Source organism: Gossypium hirsutum, chromosome A06 (genome assembly GCF_007990345.1).
Source record: "Gossypium hirsutum isolate 1008001.06 chromosome A06, Gossypium_hirsutum_v2.1, whole genome shotgun sequence".
NCBI classification, from domain to species: Eukaryota; Viridiplantae; Streptophyta; class Magnoliopsida; order Malvales; family Malvaceae; genus Gossypium; species Gossypium hirsutum.
Genome location: NC_053429.1, coordinates 49,694,179 through 49,708,249, shown reverse-complemented (window position 1 = coordinate 49,708,249; position 14,071 = coordinate 49,694,179). Strand labels below are relative to the sequence as shown.

Genomic DNA, 14,071 nt, shown 5'->3' with positions numbered 1-14,071 from the left:
CATAACCACAAGTGATTCCATGCTCAACTATCTTGCAACATAACGATAATCTTATGAAAATCCCCTTTGCCAACATTTTGCTAGAGAGGAAAGACAAAAGAAAGGCGAACAAAGATAAAAAAAAAACTTTCTAGTTTTTAAGGAATGTCACTTTACAACTTTCACCTTTAACTTAAGGAGTGCAATTGTTATACACTTCACCCTGCTCCATTTCACTCAAGTGGAGACCTCACTAATTATTTATCTCTTTAAAGCCTATTATCTTATTAAAAGAAAAGACATCATCATGTCTCACACACCACTTATAAGTCCGTTGACTCATTATTATGAGACTCTAAAGACCCACGAAATGACACATAGGTCAATCAACATCAATAGCACACCTAGAAGTAAAGTCACTAACAAAGACACATGTCGATGTATATAGCTTCCACTCTAAAAAAAAAGGGGGGGGGGTGTGGTTTAACTCTAGATACTCGGTTGTGTCAACCTTCTCCCTCCACCTTACCTTTATCCTCTCTCTTTTAACTCAAACTACAACATGGTGACTCGGCTACCTCCTTAAATGCTTCTAGTTACAATTTAATTTATCCCGCATCACCTTTCCTTTCATATTTTCGGCTGGCTATGTACTTAAGAATTGACCGGATTCCGATGTTAGATCCATGGGGGCTAGTGGTTCATGTTTTCATCTAGACCATAAATTATTCTTTTACAGTTTTACTGCAAGTATCTTGGAGCTCCTCCCCTCTACATCAATATTTCAAAAACAAAACATTTCTTTTATTATTATATTTTAATTAAAAATTTCAAATATTTATTTGAGTGAATTTGTGATTGATTACTTATATACCAAACAATCATGGATTTCAATGTCAGCTAATATTTTTCCATACATACCACTAAAATACACAGTAGAATTATTTGTTAAATTCACCAACATAATCCAGAATGTAAAAAAAAAAATCAAAATCGTAATACAGAAACAGAAATAAAAATTATCTAGAAGAAATAGAGGTTAGAGAAGAGTAATAGTAAAATAAATAGATGAAGATGGCTGATTACTTGGAGGTAGAGTTTAGGTATCGTGAAGTTAAAAAAGGAGACTCTGAAATCCGCGTTTTTTCTTTTTTCAACAAAAACCATAATTGTTTTGCTATCATCCAACACCGATTAAATTAGAAGAAGAAGAAGAAGAAGAAGAAGATCAGATCTGCAACTTTGATCTCAATCATAGATTTTATTGTATCATATTTATATCTCATTAATATAATAATAAGAAAACAAGGAGAGCAGAGCAGAGAAGAGAAGAGACTTTCCAGGTATTTCCTCCTTATTTCCAATCCCTACATGCTGAATCGGAAATGAAATGACCCTCCATATTCTCTCAACTTATTTCGATACGTGTTTGAAATAGTTTTATTTGTGTTTGAGAAGTCAACAGTGAGTCATGGCGGAGGACAAAGGCATTCCAGACGGTGAAACCAAAGAATCCAGTCCCCCGCTGCCGGTGGTAAAGAAGAAAGGCAAGGGACTTCTCTCCCGCATTTGGAATGCAATCTTTAGGATTCACGGGGACGATTTCGAGAAGAGGCTTGAACACATTTCCAAGGAAGAGGCCGCTGTCCTCTCGAGAATGAAAAGAAGATCCCAGACCTGGAGGAGAATGATTCGGAATCTCATTGCCTTTTCTGTCATTTTGGAGGTACCCCGTCCCTTACCATCCTCACTCTATCTCTCTGTCAATCTGCAACCCTCACAGTAGTAGCAGTATTACTAGTTTTGAAAATCAATTTTCTATGGGAACGTAATTTTACTATTCTATTTCATTTTCATGTGCATGCTGTTGCTCTTCGTCATTGGGAAAAGCTCATGCTAGATGTAATTGGTGATTCTCATACTCTGCGTCCAACCTTTTTGTATATATTGCCTTACAAACTTTAATCTTTTCCATCCATGGTTCATTTGTGCATCTTATATTTACGTCTGAATCCAACCATTATTCTATCAACACCTTCCGGAAATAAGTGCTGCCAAAATGGCCTTTTTTAAGGGCAAAAATAAAACGGCATATACTTTGAATAGCTTTCTACCTTGTCAAAGAACTTGCTTCCGGATGGGTCCTCATGAGAATTTTCTTATCAATTTACAGGTTGTTGCAGTTTCTTATGCCATCATGACAACAAGATCTGTGGACTTGAACTGGAAGATGAGGGCATTTCGAGTTTTGCCAATGTTCCTTTTGCCTGCTTTTTCGTCTGTTGCTTATTCTGCATTTGTAAGCTTCACAAGGATGTGTAAGTAACTCGGTTCAATATCTTACACAATTTTCCTGCTGTTACTAAAGATCAAGGCTCCAATGTATCTTTTTGTTGTTTATGTCATTAAATGGTAGCAGCTGTTGATATTTACATCTGGGGTGAATCCTGAAATATGGGTTTCTGAGCATGGGCTAACTATGTGCCAAAATAAAAAAAATACGAGGATTATCCCCCCACCCCTGACAATACTTTGGTGGCTGATATTATATTGTGAATTATGTTGCTTTTATCTGGTTTAATATTGCCAAGGATAGTCTTTTCTTACTCGAAAGTTAGTGATTTGTATGATGTTTCCATGCTTGAGACTGCATGCTGGAAATGGCTTTAATGCTTTTGGAGGCGAATCTTAACATTTTTTTAAGCATATTTTTACCCATAGTTGTTATCATATTAATTTATGTATGAGGCTTGCCCTTTGGGAGGTTTTAATTTCTTTGAACCGTGAGATATATCTGATAGAAGTTAAAGATTCAATTATTATTAGCATGAAATGTCTTCCTAAACTAAACATTTGATTCAACGTATAACTTGAGGAGCCTAAAACTGAAAATGATTTTGGATTGATTCAGTTGGCGCTTTGAAACCGGAAGATGATATGTTCATTTGTTGAAATACCTTTTTAACTTAAATAGAACAATGCCATTGGACAAGTGTTCTGTACGCTTTTTATGCCTTTTGATTTCCTTTTCTTTATCCTCCACTCTTACACTTATTTTCTTTCCATCTTCTTCTCTTCCTAGATTTCCTGGTCAATGTTCCTGCTTTTCTTTTATACTTCTGCTTGTTAGTTACTATTATTAGAAAGGGACAACGCCAAAAAGAAAAAAAAGGAGCAATTGTGTGAAACAAGAACATTATTTACAAGTTTGAATACTTAAATCTTAACATGTAAATTATTCAACCTTTTTGAGTTAACAATCCAAGTCTGTAGATTCCAACTGTGGTGGGATGGCAGGCATGCAGAACACCCAAAAAGAAGCCTAAATCTAGTCTTGAAGAGACCTTAAATGTAAATTTTATACTGCATAGCCTGGTTATTGTATGTACTTCAAAGTAAAATGCAACTGAATTTTTTCTTATAATTTCTTCTTACTTGTTTTAATCAGTTGTAGTTTGGTAGTTCCAGTCTGTTGTCTTTGCTCTATTCACCTGTTTTTACATCATAGTTTATATATATACACACACTAAGATTCTATCCAGAATTCTCATAGTGCACTTCCATGTAATTGGTGTCATGAATTCGTACGCTTTGTTTATTGTTGAATCATTATCTACTTTGTTGTTTCCAAATGCACTATTTCATTGTTGCATATATCTTTTGATTATGAAGGTCTCACTCATGCTCTCATTAGGTAGCAGGACCGTTCTTTATTCTGTCACCTATCTTGTCATGTTAGGCAAACGATTCTTTGATTTAAATGCAAACAGCATAAGTGGCAATCCGTAGTTCTTCTATTTAAAACAGTCTCCGTCTTTTACATATTTCTTTTTTTGCTTTATGATTATATTTTTGTTATTTGTATACCATGGAAGTAAGGCTGCATGGCCTTTAAGTGATAACCATACGAACTGCGTTGAAAAGATATAATATGATTTTGATAAATCAAGATTCAACCATTGTGGGTTTTTAATTATGAATAATCTTGTTATTTTATTGCAATTTTATAGGTGATCGCAGGGACCAGAAAACTCTAGAAAGACTTCGAGCTGAAAGGCAAGAAAAAATTGATGAACTTAAGGAGAAGACAAATTATTACACTACACAACAGCTTATTCAGGTAATATGGAAAACCAGCATTTGGTTTCATCTATTTTCCTTCAGTCCTTTGCTTGAATTCTGCTTGAACTGTCTTCTGTTTTTAATGCTATGAAAGGGAAAATATGATATATGAACCTGCCTGATACATGTTGTTGCAACAAGTACTTGTTCTCTTTTAATGTTTTCCTAGTGGTGTATGCCACCATCTCAATAGTTAGAAGATGAGTTATTTAATTACAGAAAAGGTATCAGTTAGAGCCTTGTTTTATTTTGAACGAATAAGAAAGGAAAACATTGATAGAATTACCTGCAGAAGCCATTTGGGATAATTTATTGCACAAATGCGATGCACAGAACATTGCAAAAGTTATAAATGCTTTGACAAAACATCTTTAAAAAGTTGGCACTTTTAAAAGCCTGTTATAAAGTGTCTTATGCCATTGAATAGAAATAGAATGTAAGGCAATAAATTAACATTTCTGCTTTTCTCATTATTGAAAATTGAATGAAGACAGTGAGCTTTTAGGTTTTGTTTATTTATGCGTATGAGCTAAGTCCTGGAGTGTTTCTTTTTTAATGAATGAACTGATATGGAAACCAAACTTATATGAAGCACTTTGATGTAGAGATATGATCCTGATCCAGCAGCAAAGGCTGCTGCTGCAACTGTCCTGGCATCTAAGTTGGGAGCAGATTCAGGTTTGAAGGTCTATGTTGGAGATGAATCTGAGTATAATGTGCCAGGGGGGAAGAGCCATGATGTTGAGGTAGTGCCATCAAGTGGAATTCGGAAACGAAAGCAACTACACACTAGATCCAGTAGTGCAGGAAGCACTCCATTGCTTCATTCTGATGAAGAAATACCTCATTCTGCAGGGATGGAGGGTCCTCGAGCTTCTGAGCATGGTCAACTGGTTGTAGTTGATCATCACTATCCACAGGGACCAGCCTCACATGATGGGGGATGGCTTGCTCGAATCGCTGCCTTGCTTGTGGGTGAAGATCCAACACAGTCTTATGCTCTCATATGTGGCAACTGCCATATGCACAATGGTTAGTAGAATTACTTTTGCAGCTATAGTATCCACTAAAGAATTATGAATCATCTCCAGATTTGACACAACTGCACACATTGACACTGCAGAGCCGTAGTGTTATTGCTGAAGAGTATTAAACTTCAAGCTTGTGTTATACAGGACTTGCCAGGAAGGAGGATTTCCCATACATAACGTATTACTGCCCACACTGCCAAGCCCTGAACAGGCCAAAACAAATGGAAGAGCATGTTTCTAAGTCAAGCTCCCCTAGTATGAAGGCAGTGAAATCAGAAGGAAGTGGTGATGCCACTGGTGATGTGAGTGAGAGCAGCAGCCCTGTGGCTGCCAGAGCTGCTGGTCATGAGATTAAGGAAGTAACTGAAAAAGTAGTTGGATAAAATGCATAATATCAAGGAGTGTTTATTGAGTGAGATCAGAGATAATCTATTTTGTGAAGTGCTGGTTCTGGTTGGCCTTGGATCTCATTTCATCTGTGAGTATAAGATTAAGATGGATCTCTGTCTGTCTGGATTTGCCAGTGGTGTTGGTTTGGTTGTGATGTGTTGGGTTGGGTTGTGTGACTAAAACATTATTGAGATTATATCTTATGGAGAAATTACGATGATACCAATATTTATATGTACATTGATACCCTTTTTTTCCATCAAGGAGAAAATGCTATCCTGTACCCATTTTTCCATGTCAGGTAATCCCTCTTTTTTCCCCTTTTTCTAGATTATTGCTCAATACCTTTGGTTTTGTTGTTTTTAGCTGTCATCTAGAAAGTCTTGTTAAATTACAAATTTCCTTTTCCTTTACCTTCTCTTTGTTGCTTATAATGCTTTTGCTACCAATTTACGTTTTAATGCTAATAACTTTAGCTGCTATGTGAATTCTTTAATATTATGTATATGCATAATTGCACACAAAACTGCACAAAAATAGGGTTCTTTTTCCAAAAAAATACAATAAAATAAGGCCCTCTTCACACAATTATGTATGACTTTTTAACGTATGTCTTTATATAATGTTGTCTAGAAAAGGCCAATTTTTCAAAGTAAAATGTTCTGAAAACATGAATTCAAACATAAATTTGAATTCCATTTGCTTTATAAATTAATTAAAATTAAATATTATTATATAATTAAAAATATCAAAATATAATATTTAAATTTCCAAATATTTATATATTTTAAGTACATGAAATAAATATCCGATGTTAAAAACTTAAAATTCAAGTCGTGAAGTTTTCCAAGTCAACAATGTCTAGTTGATTGTTGCTTGTGTTTAATTGGGTGGATGATTGGCTGTTTACGTCACAGCGTACACTGTCATTGCAAGTATGATAGGCAGATGGGAGTCTATCGGATATCAATCCTACAAGAATGGTAGTCTTTTGTCTATTAATGTCAGTGCAATAATTGGATATAAACGAGATAAATTGTGAGGATAGTTGTCGATGCAATAACTTGAGAACAATAAAATAAACTATGATAATGATAAACTAGGATCCCCAACATGAATCTTCAGCAGAATACTAAGTGCTCACAAGGTATAAAGAGATAGGTGGTTGTCGAAGCAATAAAGTTCAATGTATATCTTATCCAGTGTCACTCCTCTATTTAATTCGAGACTTAAACATGCGTACTAACCTCACCTTCCGATGATGGCAATATGGCACTATTAGGAGCAAGTGGACTAAATTCCTCTAATCCTCACTCAACTTCCGTTGTAATGCTTGTTGGCTCAAATTGTCACTGTACTTTCCAGTGTTAGTGAATGCAATAACACTTCCGTGTTAAAAAACATTCGAACCCCAAGATTAAACAATAAAAACAAGGTTGAATAAGATAACATTTAATCAAGAATTCATGTGTACTTCCATACAAACAGAAAATAGAGAATGATCACTAGCATTCATAAAGAATTAAGAAAAAATCGAGTGGAGAATATTATTCCTAGACAATTCGACTGAATCTCTCTATTCCCTCTTGTCAATCACTTAGGTCTTCTCGTCAGAAGCTAGTCTACATTTGGTTTCACGTTGGCTCACCCGTGAGAGGCTTAAGCTGCCATGGCTGCAAACTTCAAGGTAGGATGATGAAGATGATGATCCGGGAAAAAGCTTTCTTTTTCTTCTCACGTCCACATTTTATATCCTCCTCCAACAGTACAGGTATCCTTTCTCTAAAAATGATTCTGCCTTTGTACGTACATGTTGGTTATACCAGATTGGACTTCTCACGTAATTTTAGTTCTTATTCGGACAGCTATCAAGTGCGGCGACAATTCTGGTTGCAATCTGGAATTAACTCATGCAGCGACATTAATGTAAAAAGATAGCAAAATTAAGGATAAAATAGGTTAGGATTCACTGAGTTATAAAATGCAATTTACTAAACTAAAAATACTTAAATGTATGTTAAGGATAACTAAATGGGAGCATTTTAACCAATAAGTAAGGGGGAAAACCTGTGTTCTTTCTAGTACTATCACACTCTAAACTTGAGTTTTTACTTGTCCTCAAGTAAAATAGAAACTAGCAAGGCTACAAAAAATTTTACTAAGGCAAATGATCATTGCAACTTGGACCCTTTAAATTCCCAAAGGATGAATCACATTCAAATAAAAGAATATTGTGCCGACAATTCATAAGTATGAATGAATAAGGTTGCAACTTCATCAACGCTAGCATCATGCTTCAAACCATAAGTTCTATCTACCATTACAATATTTATTGTATAATACTAAGGATATATATATTTTCGGAATAAGGGATATAGTTGCATTACTGTACCCTTGTTCCTGTTAAGTAACGATGGGGTGTAACAAACCCCCAGGGAATACGTAATTATGCTGACACAGACTCATGCAACGGCAACCTTTGGCCAGATTGATTTTTCTAACGCTTGTATTGGAGTGTTCCCTTTTTAATGCTCCATACTACACCTACTTTGGAGTATCTCTAATTTATAACTATATATAAATATATAAGCAGCTGTAAAAAGTAGATTCATTCAAGATTTAAGGAATGATAGCACTCATCCATTACTAATGCAACCTAATCCATTCATCAAAGAATTGAAGCTACAACCTTCTGTGAAATTTATCCAACTCATTCATTGATAGTTCACATGATTCGAGAATTAAGCATTGAATGTAACAAAAATTTTTGAACAATTTTCATTAACTATAATTAAACATTGCATGCTTCATTACCGAAAGAAAATTTTTAAAATGTGGGTTCATTTTTAAGCCCCATGTGCATTCCCCCAAACATAAAGTTTGCATTGTCCCCAATGCGTTTTTAAGGTTTGCTCGTCTGAGCTAAATTCTGTTTGCAACATATGCAAGACCACATTCAATATGGGAAATCATGTATCCATCGAATTTCATTATTCAAAAGGAACTTAACATTTTCCGAACATTATCGGACATGTGATTATTTCATACATCTATAACATTTATATAATTCACATAAATACATACCATACTCAATTCAATCATAAAAATAAACACAATTTAGTTACATGAACTTACCTCGACACTTGTTCGTGTATGATAATCTGTCACCTTTTCTTTTCCCCCGATCTAATTCTTTATTTGATCTTTCTGGATCTATATAAATGAATTTAACATCAATTTAATCCATTTCATACTTGATTGAACTCAATTCACTTCCTAGAAAAAGTTACCATTTTGCCCATATACTTTTCATAAATGACAATTTTGTCCCTAGGCTTGGAAAATAAAATTCATGCAATTTAATCCTTATTCCAAGCCTAACCAATTTTTACATGTCTTAATAACAGCCCATGAATTTCAAAAAAAATCATAATTTTTCCATGGTCAATTTAGTCCCTAAATCATAATTTCATCAAAATTCTCTTTATAAAAGTTTATCTATCAACAACTTTTCATTTTCTACAATAAATTTCAAAATTTCAGCATACTCATTCATGGAAAAATTTTTAGACTTTGATAACTTTGCAAATTAATCCCCAAAATAGATAAATTAAGCTATATGGTCTCGAAAATATAAAAATTACTAAAAACGGGAAAAGATTACTTACCCAATTAAGCCTGTTTGATTTCCTTTCTCTTCTATAGGGTTTCCACATATTTTGGGAAGAAGATGATAATTATAATATGTTATTTCTATTTAATTATTATATCATCCTTTATTTTTCCTACTTTCCAATTTAGTCATTTTCTTTTTCTAATTTTCCATGAATGATTCATCATAAATATCTACTAACTTTTATTAATGGTCTAATTACCATAAAAGGACATCAAGTTTTGAATTCCATAGCTATTTGATACTTATAGCTACTAGAACTCAACTTTTGCATTTTATGCAATTTGGTCATTTCCACAATTAAACATGAAATTGGTAAAATTTCCTTAATGAATTTTTCACACGTCATTTCTATCATTATGCAATTCATGCAATAATATTAAAATGAATTTTCTTTCTGACTTGAATTTTAGTCCCGAAACTACTGTTCTGATTTCACTGAAAATGGGCTGTTACAGCGGAGACAATAATTGGGAGAGTATTGTGGTTACCTAGAAAGACATATTTAAGATGAGGAGGTAGTGGTTTCAACTCCAGAGTAGGTGCTTCTTCAATAGATGGCTTGAAAATTGAGGTTGTTCTATTGGCTAGGTCTAAGGATTCAATCTGCCATTCATGCTTGAGTTCAAAATTATAAGCTTCAACCATGATGTCACAATCATCTAAGGATTTGGCATCAGATCTCACTGCAAACTCTTTAGAAAGTATTATGCTTTGGTTATTAAATTCTTCCTAAATTAGATTATCTAGCACATCAACAGTATGACATTTTTCTTTGTCATTGCATTGAATAGATTCAAAAACACTAAAGGTGACTTGCTCATTATTAAGTCACATGGTTAGTTCACCTTTATAAACATCAATAAGAGTTAGGTCGGTGGCTAAAAATGGTCCTCCCAATATTATGGGAACCTCATTGTCTGCCTCGCAATCAAGTATGATAATATCAGCTGGAAAAATGAATTTATCCACACGAACTAAAACATCTTTTATTTTCCCTTTAGGTTGAGCGAAAGATCGATCGGCTAGTTGTAGTGTCACTGCAGTAGATTTCATTTGACCAATTCCCAACTTTCTGAAAGTGGATAGTGGCATTAGGTTAATGCTAGCTCCTAAGTTGCATAAAGCCTTACCCAAATAATGATTTCCAATTAAACATGGGATGGTAAAGCTTCCAGGATCTTTCAATTTAGGGGGCAACTTGTTTGTCAAAACAACACTATAGCCTTCTGTGAGTGCAATAGTTTCAATATTAGTGAGCTTCTTCTTCTTGGGCAAGAGGTCTTTCATAAATTTCTCATAACTCAAAATTTTACCAAAGTATCTACTAAAGGAATGTTGATATGCAATTGCTTCAGTGTGTCTAGCAACTGTTGATATTGTTTGTCATGCTCATTCTTTTTGAATATTTGTAAGAAGTGTAAAGGTAGAGATATATTTGTTTGCACCAACATCTTTGATTGCGTCAACAGTTTTGAGGGTCAGACATTAGGTATATGAGTGACAATTTGTGGAACTTCTTTGTCTGATGCATCGACAAACTCTTTAGATTTAACTTTCTCACCAGTGATCACTCCATCCATATTTGGAGGTGCAATAGTAGAGTCGATAAACAATTTTTCAGTTTGTTTACCACTCCTAAGAGTGATAGCCTTACAATGTTCTTTCCCCCTCAGACTGGGATTTGTCGTGCCACTAGGTAATGAGCCTGGTGGTCGAGTATTCAGATTTGCAACAAGTTGTCCTAACGTGCCTTAAAAGTTCGAATAGAAGATGAATTACCTTGTACGATAGCTTCCATGCGAGTAATATAATGCCTCAAGAGTTGCTAATGGGTTAGAAGTAGAAGCTTGTGTGTACAGTTGCTGTTGATTTCCTTGAACATGTTGATTTGGTATTGAAGGGTGTTGTGGCTGCATCGAAATTTGGTATTGATGTGTCTAGCCTTGTTGTGGATGCATTTGAGTATGCTAATTGTAGTTCTTATGTTGTTGATTGTAGATCCCTTGTCTGAGACTATAATTTCCCTGAGTAGATGTATTCCCATATCTGAATGTCGCTGCATTTTGTCTAGCATTCTGAGTTCCCAAAACGGTTAGTTGCGTGCAAAGTTGTTGTAAGAATTACCATAAGAATTTTTGTGGATGTTACTAATATAACATACATTCTCTGCATGTTGTAGACAATCTTCATAGCTATGGTTGTCACTACAAATCTATAACAGGCCGTTTTTGAGTCAAATCAGAACAGTGGTTTTGGGACCACAAATCCGAAGTTAAAATATTTATTTTGTTATTTTATTAAATTTTACAGCATGATAGAATTATAGTGTGAAAATTTCATAAAGAAATTTTACTATTTGAATGCTTAATTCGGTAAAAAAGACTAAATCGTGTAAAGCGTAAAATTTGAGTTCTAATAGTTAAAAGTATTAAATAGCTATGAAATTAAATTTTGGGAGTCCTTATGTTGAAATTAACCACTTTTATATTGTGTGTACATTTATGGACTTGTAATATGTGATTTTAAAGTATAGTTACTAAGGTTAATTTAGTAAAGTGGTAATAATTTTAAGTTTAATAAAAACAAAATAAGAAAATAGTGTTCATCTTTCTTCTCCAACCGAAAATAAGAAATAAAGGAAGCCATTTTTGAGTTTTAAAGGTTCGGCTAGTGCATGCTTCAATTGTAAGTCCATTTTTGCTCGATTTTTGAGATCGTTGCTTTGTATTCTAGCTAGCCTGTACCTTAGATTTTGAAACTATTAAAGACTTAACATGTTACCATTGTTGAATTTTTGAAAAAATTGATATTGAGGATAAATTATGAAAGTTTATTGATAGTTAAACTAGTTTTGTAAAGTGATTTTTGACAAAAATGTCAAAAAGGGATTAAATTGAGAAAATGTAAAATTAGGTGGGTAAAAGTGTGAATAAACTAAAAATATGAGCCACTAGTAACATGTAGTAAATTCATATAATGCTTTGATTATATTAAATTACATGAATTTGCAATTTTATTTAAAAAGGACTAAATTGTAAAAATGTAAAAGTTTAGGGGCAAATGTGTAAATTTTTTAAAATATGAATTATGGACTAAATTGAATAGATTGAATACTGAATGTACTGAATTTTACAATATATAGATCAAGATAAGCTGAGATCAGAATTAGATCGGGGAAAAGAAAAGTGGACGAATAGTCGATAATTTCTATCCGAACAACACAAGGTAGGTTCGTATAATTAGAATCGAACTTTTAAATACTTGTATTTATTTGAAATATATGTATATAATTGATGAATTGATATAATTGGAATAAGAATGAATTGTTGATATAAACTGATAGTTATTGAGCCCCGTTTGAACTATATGAATTTGTAGGATACGAGTGACATGTCACTAGGGTTACCGTTTTGGTTGAGATCATGCATGTGTTGTGGACTCATCATAGCTCATATGAGCTTACCAATATATCAGCTCGTAAGAGCTTATTGTTCTTAGCTCGTAAGAGCTTATTGTTCTTAGCTCGTAAGAGCTTATTATTCTCAGCTCGTATGAGCTTACTGTTCAGCTTGTCAGAGCTTACTGTTTCAGCTCAAAAGAGCTTACTATTCATTAGCTCAGGAGAAGCTTACCAATTATGGCTCGAAAGAGCAGAAATGATAATGAGTTAACGGATTACTGATGTATATCACCCAAGTATCCTTTGAAGTTCTAATAGGTTCAACGGGCATAAATTCTGTTTCTACAAATGAATACTGTTACTGAATGAATTATTGATTATATGATTGAGAATGAAATGTTGAATAAAATATATATTGAGTATTGAATTGTGATAATGGATGATTTCATGTATTTATATGACTAACCTATTGATGAATGCTTGTGTTAGGCATTTGGAAATTGTAATGAGTTTGCCTTATTTATTTATCTTGATTTGGTAAAAATGGTAAGTCTAATTCTGAATTTTACTAGCTTACTAAGCTATAAAGCTTACTCTGTTTCTTTTTCTATGTTTTATAGAAGTTCGTTAGCTCGCTCGTTTCAGACAAGTCGGAGTTTCACATCACACTATCTAATTGCCGATTGGTACTTTTGAACTTGTGGATAATTGTAAATATGGCATGTATAGGCTAGTTTTAATGGTGATAGTTTTGGTTATTTGAGATTATGGATTTGGTACTTTTTGTGTATAAATTAAGCCATATGATTTGGCTTATTTCCGTACAATGTTTTGGTTGTGTATAAGTGTTTAATTATGGCATGTTTTGGCAAGAAATAGATGGAATGAAAATGTGCTAATGATGTCTTAATATGTAGTTGGCATATGAATTGGTATAATATGTGTATGAAATGTTATGGAATGGTTGCCTATTGGGTTATGAAATGTTGCCATTTATGCTTGTGTATGCTTGTGAAAATAGGGTGGTAAAATGGCTTTGCAAATAGCCTATTTTTGTCCACACGAGTAGGGACACAGGTGTATGTCTCAGTCGTGTGTGACACATGGCCATGTTAGACGACTGTGTGTTCCCCGGTATTGTTGTTAAAATGAAGTCAGTATGCTTTACACGGTCTCACACACGAGCTTGTGATCGGCTGTGTGGTACAAGTCTGTATGTCCCCTATTTTGCACATGGCCTAGCACACGGGCGTGTGACTTGGCCGTGTTCCACAAGTCAGTATACCCTACAAGTTTGGCACAGCCTAGCACACGGCCTGGCACACGGGCGTGTGTGGCCATTTCAAAGGGCACACAGGCTAGACACACGGGCGTGTCGTCGGCCATGTGACCCAAGTCAGTATGTATGCCCTGTTTTCACATGGCCTAGGACACGGGCATGTCTGGAGTCGTGTGAGGCACATGGCCTGTTCA

The 14,071-nt window shown here is 34.3% G+C and overlaps 1 protein-coding gene across 1 annotated transcript; it reads left to right on the top strand.

The window, feature by feature from the left end:
- Positions 1-451: 451 nt before the first annotated feature.
- On the top strand, positions 452-5,851 carry LOC121230606 (uncharacterized protein At2g24330). The gene is made up of 6 exons (XM_041115588.1): positions 452-1,322; positions 1,438-1,705; positions 2,153-2,297; positions 3,990-4,099; positions 4,707-5,133; positions 5,277-5,851. The coding sequence occupies exons 2-6, from the start codon at positions 1,451-1,453 to the stop codon at positions 5,513-5,515; spliced, it is 1,176 nt and encodes a 391-aa protein (XP_040971522.1). The 5' UTR covers positions 452-1,322; positions 1,438-1,450; the 3' UTR covers positions 5,516-5,851.
- Positions 5,852-14,071: the final 8,220 nt, after the last annotated feature.

Excerpts from the sequence above, each read along its gene's own strand:
- LOC121230606 (XM_041115588.1), top strand. The coding sequence starts at position 1,451 with ATGGCGGAGGACAAAGGCATTCCAGACGGTGAAACCAAAGAATCCAGT. Across the intron at positions 4,100-4,706 it reads CTACACAACAGCTTATTCAG|AGATATGATCCTGATCCAGC; the intron begins GTAATATGGAAA and ends ACTTTGATGTAG. Across the intron at positions 5,134-5,276 it reads CAACTGCCATATGCACAATG|GACTTGCCAGGAAGGAGGAT; the intron begins GTTAGTAGAATT and ends TGTGTTATACAG.